Genomic DNA, 15,256 nt, shown 5'->3' on the forward strand with positions numbered 1-15,256 from the left:
CTTTATAAATACTGAAGGATCATAACCCTGAAAGGTAGACAAACATTCCCACACTAAAACCCTAGTCTCTTTCCTTTCTCTTTGCACATACTTATCCTCTCGCCGGAGGGCCTTGCTGAGCAACCCCGACCAGGTCTTAGTTGTGCGTTCACTGTGCAGGTTAGGGGTGAGAAGGCTAGACAAACCCGGAACCAACGGAGGAAGGACTCGGATCAAGGATCACGAGCCACACAATTGGTGAACTCGACGTGAAACATTTCTGATTCAAACGGCTCGAATCCCCCTCAAACCACCTTCCTCTTCTCAAAGACAACCTCAAATTTGACCATCATGGGCGAAGATCTGACAGACATAACTATTTCAGGGCCAAATACGCCAGTGGAAACCTAATTCTTCCACCACCCCTAGAGAGGCACATGTCCATCTCGATACCCGTTAGTTCTGGGCTTTCTCCAGCCACAAACAACATAACGATGGCCTACATCCTCCTGTTGCAGTGACGAGACGACGAAAGAGACAACGAACTAGTGGCTCTAAAGGCGGAGTTGGCCTAAATGAAGCAATACATGCAAAACGTCGCTCCAGCTACATCCAGATCTACTAAAGATAAGAGGCGACGAAGGCAGACACCTCCTCCGCCACCTTCTCCACCACCGCAGGATCATCCCCACGAAGCAGGCCACCGTGGTTCTGTTAAGGACTGCCTTGGTTTCACACCGGAGAAGGGCGACGCAAGAGAGTTAATCCTCTACCGCCAGCCAACAACCTCAGCAACGCATCGCTCAAAAGACCACCAAGGGCGGAGCGGATCTAGAGACACCGAATCTTTCACAAACACATACTCAATTGGTCGCGTGGAGTTCTCTCGCACAACGGTTTCACACTGTAGCCGAGGCTCTGTAGAGACCAGGCGCCACGTTTCGAAACATCTCGACGAGATCACACAGGAGAACTTAGGAAATGAAAATCAGGCTCTGTGGAAAGAGAAAGGCGTGCGTATCGAAGGGCTAAACGATGACCACAAGACCGGTCGCAAAAGAGAGAAGTTTATTGACAGCCCTCACCGCATAACCACCAATTTGACGAAAAAACCTCGGCACTGAGAGCATGAAAAGCTCTCAGACAAAGACTCTAAACAAACGAAAATAGATGGGCATGGCAAGCCCCCGCGCCCAGGATTTGAACGACAGTTGAAGGACCTCAGCGTCTCACCCTTCGCGTCCCATAATCAACATGACGGCCGAACCTAACTTCCATTTGCCGAAGTTCACCAAGTTCAACCCAACCACCTGCGAAGCTTACACCCACCTGATTCACTTTCGGCAAACCATTGAGTTGTGCACCACGAAAGACGAAATTAAATGCAAGGTGTTTCCGTCTAGCCTCGGCTCCTTTGGACTCCAGTGGTTCAACAAATTGCCCGCTAGATCCATACGGAACCTGGCCGACCTCAAACGTGCGTTCAACACTCATTTTATCACCAGTGACAGGACTGCCAAGGAGCCTGAATCCTTTTCCCAAATGAGGAAGCTCCCAAGCGAAACACTGAGAGAGTATTCCGAATGTTACTGGCAGCTCTTCAACTAGATTCTAGGGATTGACGAGTATTGGGCTGCACATTCCTTCAAAAATGGCTTGGAATTAGGTAGCAAAATCTTAGACGAGCTGGCAATTCGTTCACCACGTGGCATGGGCGAGCTAATGTGCATTGTTGAGCGATTTTGTGCCCTCGGGGAACTTTACGCAGATCGAGCAGCACAGGAGATTCCCAACCCAAAAGCACCATTGCCAACTACAATCCCCCAACCTCCAGCGCCAGCTCCCACCCCCCAATTTCAACCTAAGAAACACGTCAACAATATCAAGGACGGCAAGAAACGACCTCCGAAGGAACACGACTATGTCGCCGAATCAATGGTCTTTAAGGAACCAATTTGGTCCTTCCTTAAAGAGATCATGCGACAGCCTTGGTTCGAATGGCCAACAGGCAAGCTCGGCACAGATACTGGCCAACCAAATCAAAACCCGAGGAAGAAGTGCTCCAACCACAACGAGCTCGGCCAATATACCACAGCTTGTGCACCATACAAGGCGCTCTTGGAACACCTCGTGGCCCAAGGTCACCTCGACTAGTACATCGATCGAGCCAAAACACCCGCCCGTCAACCTACCGGCAACCCAAACACCAACGAGCCGTGACCAACCATACATGTCATCCATGGCCCAATGACCAATGAGTCTAAAACCAACCTTCAGGCCAACCTCAATCGCGCCTCAACCTTAAAGCAAGTACTCGCACTAGGACCCGGGTCAAAGCGGCCGCACCCGCAAGACATTCCGAAATGGACAATCACTTTCACCGAGCGCGACCTCGAAACGGTACAAACCCCTCACTCTGACGCCCTCGTGGTCACCGTCCAAATTGGCATCCACGATGTCAAGCGTGTTCTCATCGACCAGGGAAGTTCAGCCAAGGTTATGTACTACGAACTTTTCAAGAGGCTTGATCTATCAGAGTCGGCACTGCAGCCAGCCGAAGTTCCCCTCATCGGCTTCAACGGAGCACTTGTTTGGCCTCCTGGCTGAATCTTCCTTCTTGTCGTTGTCGGCTCTAAAACTTTAAGCATAGAGTTCATCGTCGTCAATGTGCCGAGCCCATTCAACGCTATACTTGGCCAAACCTGGCTCCATGGAATGCAAGCCATCGCTTTCACTTACCACCAGGTCATCCGCTTCATTGGTGCAAATGGAAGGCAAGAAGATTTACGCAGCGACCAAGTCACCTCCAAAAAGTGTTACGTCTCAGTCGTTCACAACTCCTCCAAAGCAAAGCAAGTTCAATGGGTCGAAGTCCCAAACATGGCCGTCATTGAAGATGCCGGCGAGAAAGCGGAGGATAAAACTCTTGAAGACCTTGTCTCAATGCCAATCAATGAAGATGGCTTTCGTTTCTTTTTACTCAGCTCCTCCTTCAGCAAAGCTAAGCACGAAGAAATGTTCCAACTCCTTAAAAACAATATATAAGTTTTTGCATGGACCCCCAATTAGATGCCGGGGGTCGACCTTGATTTCATTAGTCATTCCCTCAACATCAAGAAGGATTCAAAGCCAGTCGTCCAGAAAGCCCGACGCTCAACACCTGAGCACGCCGACGCCGTCGTAGACGAAGTCAAATGCCTGCTGGAGGCCAACGCAATTCAGGAAGTTCAATACGCAACATGGTTGTCGAATACTGTTGTCGTTAAGAAAAAGAATGACAAATGGCGAGTTTGTGTTGATTACACCAATCTGAACGATGCCTACCCTAAAGACTTGTTCCCACTCTCGAAAATCGATCAACTGATGGATGCCATGGCTGGTCATGCTAGGCTAAGTTTCCTAGACGCCTACCGAGGCTATCACCAAATCGCAATGGACCCAGACGACATGGAAAAGACGGCATTTATCACCCCATACGACATTTTTTGCTATTGGGTCATGCCCGTTGGACTCAAGAATTCAGGTGCCACATTCAATCGTACCATCTTCAAAATGCTACATGCCCAGATTGGTCACATAGTGGAAGCATACATCGATGACCTTGTCATCAAAAGCCAAAAGGAGTACAACCATCTTCAAGAGTTGTCCGAAGTCTTTGAAATTCTCAAATTTCACAAACTTCGCTTGAACGCAGAAAAATGCGCGTCCGGTGTTAGCGCAGGAAAATTCCTTGGACACCTGGTTACTAGACGTGGTATTGAAGCCGACCCCAACCAAATCAAGGCCGTTGCAGACTTGTGCCCACAAAGAACAATCCGAGAAGTCCAAAGACTCACAGGCATGGCGGTGGCTCTGAACTAGTTTATCAGCAAGTCCTCAGACAAATGCCATGCATTTTTTCATGCTTTGAAAGGGAAAAGTCATCGCAGTTTTGAATGGACTCCAGGCTATGACTCTGCTTTAGCCGACCTCAAAGACTACCTGAGCTCGACTCCACTATTGGGGAAACCTAAGGAATTCGAAACTCTCAACTTATACCTAGCAGTCTCGACTCATGTCGTCAGTTCAGCTCTTATTCGGTGAGAAGGCGCTGACGACATACCTATATACTTTACCAGCAAGACGCTCCTACCCACGCAAACACGTTATCTCCCCCTCGAGAAATTAGCACTTGCTCTCGTCTCGGCAGCAAGGAAACTTCTTCCTTACTTCCAATCACATACCATCACTGTCCTAACGGAGCACCCTCTCAAGAGCCTTTTTTGGAAGGTTGATCTTCCCAACAGAGCCTCCAAATGGGCAGTCGAATTAGCAAACTTTGACATTCGTTTCGAGCTGCGAACGGTGATCAAGGGACAGATTCTCGCCGACTTCATAGCAGAATTAACACCGGAAGATACGAAAATTCTCAACACTCCCACTCCTCAAACCGTGGCCGAACAAACAATAGCACTAATGCCTTGGCACCTTTTTCAGGGAGACATTTGGCGCCTACATGTTGATGGAGCCTCTAACAGCAATGGGGCAGGGACAGGGGTCGTCTTGGTCTCCCCTTGTGGGACATTACATGAAAGTTCCATAAGCATCGACTTCTCAGCCACAAACAATAAAGCCGAATATGTGGCCCTTCTCGGTGGCTTGCACTCCGCAATTGCAATGAAGTTTGATGACCTGGCCATTTTTTGCGACTCCCAACTCATCGTCAATCAGGTTCTCAGAGTCTACAAAGCTAAGGACCCTAGGATGCTGAAATACCAAGCAACAGCAGCCGAACTCATCCAACACTTCAAACATTTCAAGATTGAACAGATAAACCACGAAAACCGCGAACACAATGCCCACGCCGACGCCCTTGCCGGCCTAGCCTCGGCGTCTCAAGCTTCAGAGTTCAGGACCATCAACTTCGGCAAAATCGACTACCCAACCTTTGAAACAACTCCTGAAGTACTCAACATTGAGCTCGGTCCAAGCTGGATGGACGAAATTGTTGCTTTTCTCCCCGATGACACTCTTTTGACAGATAAAAAGGAAGCTTACCGCATTAGGAACAAGGCTGCTTACTACTGGCCCTCCGAAAGCGGCCAACTCTACAGGAAGTCCATCTCAGGGCCGTATCTTCTGGTAATTCACCCCATTCAGGTTCCAGATATACTAGCCGAGCCCCACTCTGGTAGCTGCGGCTGTCACTCAAGTGGTCGATCCTTATGTCAATGAGCAATGAGTCAGGGTTATTTTTGGAAGAACATGAAGAAAGACTATGAAGAAGTTGTCCGCAAGTGTCGACCATGCCAACTTTTTTCCCCAATCCTAAAGCAACCTGCCCAGAACCTTTCCCTCATTACAAGTCCCTGGCCCTTTGCGCAATGGGGGCTTGACATCGTGGGCAAGCTCCCAACGGCTCCAGGAGGCTTCAAGTTCCTAATCACAGCAACGGACTACTTCTCAAAATGGGTGGAGGCTGAATCTCTTGTCACCATCACTGAAGTAGATGTTTGCAGATTCGTTTGGAGGAACATTGTCACTAGGTTTGGCGTTCCCTACGCTACTGTTTCGGACAACGGCACCCAATTCGTCGGAAATGGCCTCACAAGTCTTTGCGAAGAGTTTGGTATATGTTTCATCAATTCTACTCTAGCATACCCTTAAGGAAATGGCCAAGCCGAGGCCACAAATAAGACCATCTGTGTGGGGATCAAGCGTCGGCTAAACTCCAAGAGAGGAAAGTGGGTTGAGGAACTGCCACGCATTCTATGGGCTTACTGTTCTACACCAAGGTGCTCCACCGGCCAGACACCCTTTTCAATGGCATTCGGCATGGAGGCCATAATCCCACTGGAGTTGAAGTTCCCAACTCTCAGAACGGAAACATTTGACCCCAAGACAAATGAAGAAGTCGTGGAGCAAGAACTCATCTTGGCTGAAGAAAAGCGTGACGACGTTCGCCTAAAGCTCGCCGAATACCAGCAGCAGGTGGCTAAGGGATACAACCGAAGTGTGCGAACCAAGACCTTCAAGCCAGATGATTTGGTTTGGCGAAAAGTTGTACAAGCCAGGAAGAAAATGAAATTCAAGCCCAACTGGGAGGGACATTTTCGTGTTGTCAAGATTGCTGGCGAAGCGGCTTACGTGCTGGAGGACATGAATGGGAAAGTCCTCACCAACCCATGGAATGCACAGAATCTCAAGAAGGCATACGTGTGATCAACCTTTTCAGATTCGCTTTGTGTTCGGCCACATATTTCGTTAAACCATGATTTACCAACTTTGACTTTAAAATTTTGGCTAATCTTGGCTTCGGCCATCATACTTGTTTTTACTTCATTTCAAGAATGGCTTCGGCCTTAAGTCTACGTTTCCCAATTGTATTCACCGTTTCTCTATAAGGAAGAATCTTATTTGGCAATTGATGTCTTCTGCACTTCTCATTTTGTTTCAATCTTGTTTTATTACCATAATCTACCCTCGGCACTTTTTGCCGACCGCAAACGTTGACTTCGGTCACACCCACAAACGGGTTTCATGCCCTTGCTTCGGCCACTATTATCACCCCAAGAAGCAACAACATGACATATGGTCCACCGAGCCTAAAACACACATTACGGCTGGAATTTAGGCGTCGGTTCGGCTTGGCAAGACATTAAGGTCCGCCACAGCCCGGTTACACTCACGATTCGGTGAGCAAACCACCTACAAACATTTAACAAACTCCGTCCTTGATTCCTTGGCCAAGGGTTAGCACTTTGGCCGAGCCCCAGCCACAGGTAGGAGGCACCAATCAAACCTACAATCCAACACTTAAGTCTAACATGCAAGCCGACAACAACTATAGGCTCGGTAGTTATCTAGTATCGACTAGTTATTTCTACTTTGGCCAACGTTCTCCTACCTAGCCGAACCTAGACCAAAGTGGGGGCTACAGTTAACTACCAACAATAAGCAAGCATGTCAAAATTATTCTAAGGCATGGAAATGGAATACCAAGAAGCAGGAACTTGATACATTGCAAACAGGAAGTCAAATCATTCATTCAAAAGAAAAAAGCATTAAAGAAACTCTTAAACTAAGAGGTATGGCATGGTAAATCGTTTGATGCCGACCCCCCACAAACTATTACATCTGGAACGACAAACTCCGAGTTCGGAGCCGTCCAGCCCAACAAAAGTTCATACATAGTTCAAACAACGAAATTTACAAAGTCTAGAAAGAAAATTGGTAATCGTCTACTCAAACTTGAGCAGTATCATCTACAGCAATATCAGCCTCGGCCTCGACATTTTTGTCAACATTCATTGGCTCACACTCGGCATCCTCGGCCAACTTCTCATCCCCAACATTACCACTTTTCTGTCCACCAGACCTGTTTCCACCGTTGGCATCAAAAATGTCTTCAACATCTTCTTCACTCTCGGGGAACTCCTCAGGAGGAAGGGGTGCACATTCTTCTTCAGTATATGGGAGAATGAGCTTGGGAGTCTTTGGGACAAGGATAGACTTTGTCAGGTTAAGGTTTGCCTAAAGCTGCAGAACTTCACAGGTTGCCTTCACCCCGTCTTTATACCATGTTCGATAAGCGACAGGCACCCTGAACTCGATCGCCTCGTTCACCATCTTCCTGGTGTCTCTCATATACTCGTCCTAGGCTCGATCGAAACCAGCCTGATAGGCCTTTTCATCAACCTCTTCTCCCTCCTCAACACCTTCCCAAGATCATGTTCGGCCTTCTTTGCTTTCCCCTTGGCCTTGTCTCTCTCTTTCTCCAATTCGGCCACATGAGCCTTCGCTGCCTTCAGGCTAGTCTTCAGTGACCTCACCCTATCGTGTTCGATCTTGAGGTCATCACGATAATGGGACCTTTTGGCGGAAACAAGCTCAGCCTTGTTAGATGCACGAAGAAGAGCCTGACCTGCCTGGATAACAATGAGGATTCAAGCTCGGGAAAAGAAAACAACTTAAGATTCAAAGTTAGGATTTAACAAACCTGCACAAGGTAGGCACTCGCGTGTATCAGGCTCGACTGTAGATCCTCTGGCCCCTTCTCCATGTCCCTCGGCAGAGCGACACCTCGCAGCATTGCAACAGCTAGGCCAGGTTCAAGCTTGACATTGTCTTCAATGTTCACCACCCTCCTGTCAGCCAAAGCGAATGAAGGGGCAAACTCCTGGACAAGGACATGGCCAGCCGAACCAAACTGTTCTTGAATGGCCTTCGAGCCGCTTGTAGTTGAAGACTTGGTCTTGTCCTTCTCTAACAGATGTGGGGTTGGTGGCTTGGTCGAAAAAAAATTCATGTGTCACTTTTTGCCTTTTTTCAGCAGGCTCGGGCGAGTCAGACATGTCCTTTCAAGCCAAAGAGCCATCCCTTATGTTCACCCAAATCACGTTCTTTCTTCCCATCTCTTCTCCGAACTCGGGTATGAGGGTTTGGAGGGGGGCGTTGATGCCTGGAATGTCGGTTGGCCGACTCTCCTGGAACCAGAAGTCGACTGTCTTCCTGAAAGTGGGGAATTTTACCCTCGGCTCCTTCTCCTTCTTGCTCAACTCGGGCTGCTTAGCCTTCCCTGATTGCCTTCCGCCCTTCTTGTGGCCACCAGCTTTCTTGCTCTGCCCTGCCTCTTTCTCTCTCCTTTTGAGCTTGCCCTTGTACGATGGGATGAAACCGAGTAGCGTCGGCACATCTGTGACAGCTTGGGATAGCAGGATATCTATGTGCTTTTCATTAGCCAGCGACTGCTGAGTCTTTGTTATGGATCGATGATCTATAATGAATAAAGGCAATCAATACTGTAAAACAAGACATGCGAGATCAAAATAAGGCTCGGCAATAGCAAATCAAAAGAAAAACTACCTCGGAAGTCTTTTATCTTCGGTACCGCGTACCTACGGTTGGTTTGGTCACCGAACTCATAGTTATTGTTTACCTCGACGTAAAAGTTTGCTCACTTATTAGTGTCGGGCAACCCATCTATTAAGGGCTCCTTGTCCCTACGAGTAGACAGGTATCGATGCTCGGTCTGGCCGTGCCTAGACATGTGTGGAAGAGATCGGCAACGGCAAACTCCAAGCCACGAAGCTCTTTTAGTGCCACGACGGACATAACAATCCTGTAGCTATTGATGGCGAAGTAATGGGGAACTAGGCTGAACCGAGCCAAAAGTTCCCTCAAGAATGGATGAAGTGGGAACTGCGGCCCAGCTTCACAAATCGCCATCAGGGGAACTGTGATGTGCTCGGGGTGGTGCTCTCTCTTGTCCCTAATACGGTTGCTGGCCACCTAACTAACAACAACGTTGTCGGGAATATTGTAGTCTTGGGCAAAAGTTCACGTATTCATCGGGCTTCCCACTAAAGAAATGAGCGTGGGGACAAACTTGACCCCTCTCGTAGAGGTTGCGACCTCTCTATCCTCAGAAGGGACTTCGCCGTGCCCAGATCGTGCAGAGGAAGTGGCCTCGGCTTGAAGGTTGAATCTGGATTCGGCTTTTGTCCCTAGCCGGGGCTCGGCCTCAGAATGGGTCGATGGCGTGAACATGATTTCAGGCTCGGTGTTGAACCCTTCCCTGCCGTACTCATAATCGCGTTCGGCGTTAGAGTCGCTGGTGTCGGCTGACATATTTGAGGCAATTGAAGAGGTCTGGCGTTGGCTTATGTGCTTTTCCAAATACTCGTGGATTATCAGGTCTCTGGAGTCGTCCCCTAAGCTTTCAGAGTCGGAAGAGATGACTATAATCGGGTGAGCCAGACCTATCAACAAAAGAAAATAATGAGAAACCTTATCGTCGGCGACAAACGAGGATCTCCCTAAGCTTGTCTACCCTACTGGCCCACCCTATTTTCACTCTATGAAGACTCAAGCTCAAGAAACATTGAGACTCGAGTCATGGGGCTTGGCCTTACTCAGTGTCGGCCAAAGCCCACTGACATCAGAGTCAGGGCGCGGAAGAACAAGTTGAACACAGGGATGAACATCACTGTTCATCCCCAGGGGTGTACTATTCATACAGAACCAAAGACACCAACAAACCTAGAAAAACAAAGGAAAAAGTGTATAAAAACTACAGAAATGTGAGGAAGGGTGAAAATCGAACACATACTTGGAGATTTCTGAAAGATCTGATGATGAATCTGCTGGAAATCAAGACTGGAAGTTGAACAGACAGAAAGAGGAGCTCTGGCTATGGAGTTCTAGAGAAAGAGAGTTTGTGACTTCTCTCTCTCCTCTCGATGTCCCGTATATAGAGGTAGGGTTGGGGATTCGAATTTCTCGCCCATCATTACACCGCCGAGCCAACAGCTAATAAGCTCCTGACACGTGGCACAGACAGGACAACTTTGTAGGACTTCGCGCGTGCCAGCCGTCCTCTCATTAGCCGTGCCCAACCATGAAGAGACACCTGGTGCCCCTCCATTGGAGATTGTCTATGACGGTTGCTGGGAAGATGAATGAGGCTTGGCAAAAATCCTACCCCTCAACCATGATTTACGTTCGGCAATTATTGGGTTCGGCCAAAGCTCAACATCAATCCCTACCACGCGCTCGGCGTTGGCAGTGATTGAGGGGCTATTGTAGCTGGCCAAACATAGCTAACCATGCTAGTTTCGAATGACTAGCCCAAGTCCATGTGGCCGTACCTGAATTAGGGCTCAGCTTTAGGCCGAGACCTATCAGTCATCAACATTGCACTCACCTTACGCCCAATGACGAGAGAGTTTAATTCAGGCTCGGCCACCTTCAGGAATGAAGCCCCATCCGCGTATTCTCCCTATAAGTCGCCCACCAGGCTTGGCCAAGCATGGGCTCGGCCAATTGCAATGACGCGTGCTACGTCACGTGCTGAAGCGGTTACACCAAAGGATAACGATGAGTGCACATAGAGGTGCTAGCTCATGCCAAAACGGTTACCACATCTACTCAGTGATGTCATGATGGCATCACTTGGCTCGTGGAAGGCACATGCCTATACTTGGAGAGCAAGCCAAGAAGACTTTATAAATACTCAAGGATCATAACCCTGAGAGGTAGACAGACATTCCTACACTAAAACCCTAGTCTCTTTCCTTTCTCTCTGCACATACTTATCCTCTCGCCGGAGGGCCTTGCCGGGCAACCCCAGCCAGGTCTTAGTCGTGCGTTCATTGTGCAAGTTAGGGTGAGAAGGCAAGGCAACCTGTAGACACCCCAATCTGGGCTTCCAGATTAGTTTACTTACGGTTTTTGATTCCCCGATGATGAAATGGATCAAGAACACCCCGGGTATGTCGAGTGTTTGAGCTTTGAGTGTTTGAAAAACCCTTGAACCTAACCTAGCCTAAGCCACTTCAAAAACCAAAAACCCTACTGATGTGCGCCAGGGCGCAACCATCCCGCGCCAGGGCGCACCATCGCGCGCTTGACTCACTCCATCGCGCGACAATGCGCCAGGGCGCACCATCGCGCGACACACTCACTCCATCGCGCGACAGTGCGCCAGGGCGCACCATCGCGCGACAGACTCAGACCATCGCGCGATGGTCAAAGCTGTCCCCATCACCTTTATCAGCTGGGTTGCTTAGCCACCAAGCAAACCTCAGCAGGCCTCGTGGACTGGTTGAGCTCCTCTCCTTTCACCAACCAGATTCACCTCCATTCTTCCCTATAAATACCCCCATTCTTCTTCCATTAAAAGGGTTCAAGAATTTCAAAGGTTAAAAAAATCTCAAGAGCATAGCTTGCTCTTTCTCCTCCATTATCAAACATCCAACCACTCAAACTCCTCAATCAAGCCTTCAAACATCAAAGCTCAACACCTTTCAAACTCAAAAACTAAAGGTATAGCTTACCTTTGTTCTATTTTCTGTTCTGATCCCTGAGGGGGGCTGGCAGGGCCAAGGCTGGTAATCAATACCAGTTCTGGTCCTAAAGCTGGCAAGGTTTCAAAAACCGTCGTGGTACGAATCAGCGCGCGACGGACCCACTCACGCGCGCGACTGTTCTAGTCTGTGCTCGCTGGTCCGCGTGGGGATTGGTTCCTACTGTTTTGTGCTTTATTATGTTATAGATCACTGTTGAGCATGATAAAAATCAGTTTACTGCTTTCCTTAGTATAAACTGTTAGTTGTAGTTCAATATGAGTTTCTGCTGTTTTGGAGAACCCAGAAAAGTGTAAACCAAGCACTGGTCTGGTTGCGCCAGGGCGCGGCCATCTCGCGCCAGGGCGCACCATCGCGCGCCAAACTGGCTCCATCGCGCGACAGTGCGCCAGGGCGCACCATCGCACGACAGAGTGACTTCATCGCGCGACAGTGCGCCAAGGCGCATCCTCGCGCGCCAATCTGAAACCATCGCGCGATAGTATGCCTCTGACCAGTGAGTGGCCTTGCACGGGTAGCTTAGTTTTAGGTCATTATTTTGTCCCCACACTGTTTATGGGGTGTTTTATTAATTTGTAGGGCTTTACAACCTTTAAACTGTATATTATACTGCCTATAAACTGCGTGGTTTGTCCTGGGTGTGCACTGGTCCTTCCAGAGCCCAGATGGTTTGAGAATAAGAGCTGTGGGTTTGAGCTTACCGGCGCGCGCCTGTCTTGGAATTGTGTGCGCAGGAGTAAGCAGCATGCAGTGACTTGCTCAATGCATGCTGGTTTCTTCCAACGCACGTCACTCCAAAACAGGGGCCTCCCAGTTTGTTTAAACTCCCACAGCAGTCTGTTCTCATCCTATACTAACTGCTCATCCATGCTATCATTCACATCTTGCAAACTGTTACAGTTTTAATCCCCTTAAACTGTTCCCCCGCCCTAATTGGCTAAAAATTGATTAATCAAACAGAATCGCAAACAAACATCTTTCGCAAATGCCTAAGTAGAGACCGATCTCCGGATTGGGCGAGAGGGGTGCCATAAAACCCTTCCCCTCTCGTAACCTGGCTCCCGAACCCAGATATGGTTATGACGGACTGGTTCCTTAACTTTTTCAAATCAATCAGCGCGGCAAGTGCTTCGAAATACCGTTCCTTGGGTGTCGAACCTTCAAACCCGAGTGGCGACTCTGTATTTTGCGAGCGCTTGCTTCCCCGCTCGCGCTCCCTCGATCTGGGCCCTCGCGTCTCGGAATCCGAAAATTCCAAAGGGCACGCAGCCCACAGTGGCGACTCTGCTGGGGACCGAATCAATATTGGTCTATACTTAGATTTTAATACGCTCGAGAACAATCCCACAAAAGTCTGTCAAAATAGTGAGCTTCGCGCTGCTAAAGAAAGGATTGGTGATTTAACGGGACCTCGTGTCCGGCCATCCAATCTGGGGCTTTTCCGATTGTTCTCTTGTGTAGTTTCTTCTAAGTATTGATCAATAAAGAGAGCCAAATTTGAAAAGGCTTTCGCGAATTTGCAATTCTATTCGATTAATCAATTTCTTTAGCATTTTTCATATGCATCGATGTGGGATAAGCCTCGTTGGATCGTTTTGGCAATCCGGCACGGTTTACCGGAGCTCGGGGACCCCGAATGACCAAACAACCTTCGACGATGATGAGTCATTCTACCGTTTGACTGTTGCTCAGCGATTACGCGGGCAGCGGGAGGTATATCTTGGCTTTAGTCCGAGGAACCCGTTACAAGCCAAAACCAGCCTTTGCATATACAAAGCATTAGAACTCTCCAAACTAGGACAGGTACCTACAGGGTAAGATTACTTGCATCTAACCCCCATATACTGTCTACATGTTACTGCTTTCCCTATCGCATGTACTGTACATACACTATCTTGCATAGGAGCATGCTTAAGGTTGTCTTGTCTTTCAAGTTTGTCATGCGCTGTCTAAGACGTTGTTGTACCCGATGAGGAGTCGTTCATTCTGTCGAATGTTCGTTATCAATCACAAAGTCCTTAGTTCAATGAGACTTTGGGAAATCAAAATTTACTACATCCTTGGCTCATGCCCGATTAAGGATTCAACCAACAATAAGGAACAACGAAGTAGTGATGCCGTGTCACTAGCGCCACCCAGGTTGAAGTGCGTTGTCACTATACACCGCGGTGTTCAAGGTTAAGGTGTCACGCCATCAACGCCGAGTTGTTCCAAGTTCGAAGTTGAATCTTCAAAAGGGACTAGCCAAAGATTTAGTCTATTTTGACTTCTTTTAGGATCTGTCGATTTACTCAAGGACACATCGCCGAAAAGAATTCTGAGGATTCCGGCAACGTCTGAAACTCGTGAGGCAAACTCGTCTCTGGAACTATACATACATACATTCTGTTTTGTGTAGGAGCATGTTTAGGGCGGCTTCTAGGTTGTCTTTCTCTTTCGAGTCTGTCTTATGCTTATTAGGACGCTGCTAGACCCGATGAAGAGTCGTGCATCTCGATGGTGCACGTTGTTAATTTTTTTCAAAGTCCTTAGATCAGCGAGACTTTGAGAAATCAAACCTTATTAAGTCCTTGGCTCATGCCCGATTAAGGATTCGACCGAAAATAAGGAACCACATAGTATTGATGTCGTGACATTGATATCATTCAGGTTACAAGTGCCTTGTCACTTACAACCACCCCGGCTAAAGCACAGCGTTGCTCACGCCACCCCGGTTAAGGTGTCACGCCGTCAATACCAAGTTGTTTCTAATTCAAAGTCAAATCTTCAAATGGGACTAGTCGAAGACTTAGTCTGTTTTGACATCTCTTAGGATCAGTTTGATCTATTCAAAGGATACACCCTCAAAAAGAATTCCGAGGATTCTGGCAACCTCCGAACATCATGAGACAGACTTGTCTCTAGTTCTAGAGTCTAGGGTTGACACCGACAACGACGTGTACATTGCATTTTGCTGTAGGAACACCACTGAGCTTGTGTCTTACTTTGCTGTCCAAAGCTTAAGGCCATTGCATCGTCGGAGAGTACCGAAAAGAAGAGCCAAACCTGCTTGGGAACATTTGCCGGAGCTGTTGCACCTTCGCTTCCAAGGTCATATCACCTGCCTCGTTCATCAATTCAGAATGGCAGTACAAATGGAGCTGGCTGAGCTCAAGAAGGCTGTAGAAGAATTGGGTCACAAGATGGACAAACAGATGATTATGGTCCAGGGACTCGTTGGCCTCGTTACCTCCACAGTCCCGCAGCCAGATATGGGGCTAGTCAAAGAACCTCCTCAAGCCTACCATTCTCCAACGGTCGGAATCAAACTGTGCTCAGGAGACATGTTCAACGACCTGGTTGAATTCCATGAGGCTAAGACTCACTCGAAGGAGGATGTTGATTCCTTTGTCGAAGCCATTGCCAAAGGGGAGGACATACTTAGTGATGAA

At 48.3% G+C, this 15,256-nt stretch overlaps 1 protein-coding gene across 1 annotated transcript; it reads left to right on the top strand.

The window, feature by feature from the left end:
- The first annotated feature begins 2,226 nt into the window (after positions 1-2,226).
- LOC131330278 (uncharacterized) lies at positions 2,227-2,586 on the top strand. The gene has a single exon (XM_058363813.1). The coding sequence runs from the start codon at positions 2,227-2,229 to the stop codon at positions 2,584-2,586; it is 360 nt and encodes a 119-aa protein (XP_058219796.1).
- Positions 2,587-15,256: the final 12,670 nt, after the last annotated feature.

The sequence above is a fragment of the Rhododendron vialii genome, chromosome 1a, assembly GCF_030253575.1.
Source record: "Rhododendron vialii isolate Sample 1 chromosome 1a, ASM3025357v1".
In the NCBI taxonomy this organism is placed as follows: Eukaryota; Viridiplantae; Streptophyta; class Magnoliopsida; order Ericales; family Ericaceae; genus Rhododendron; species Rhododendron vialii.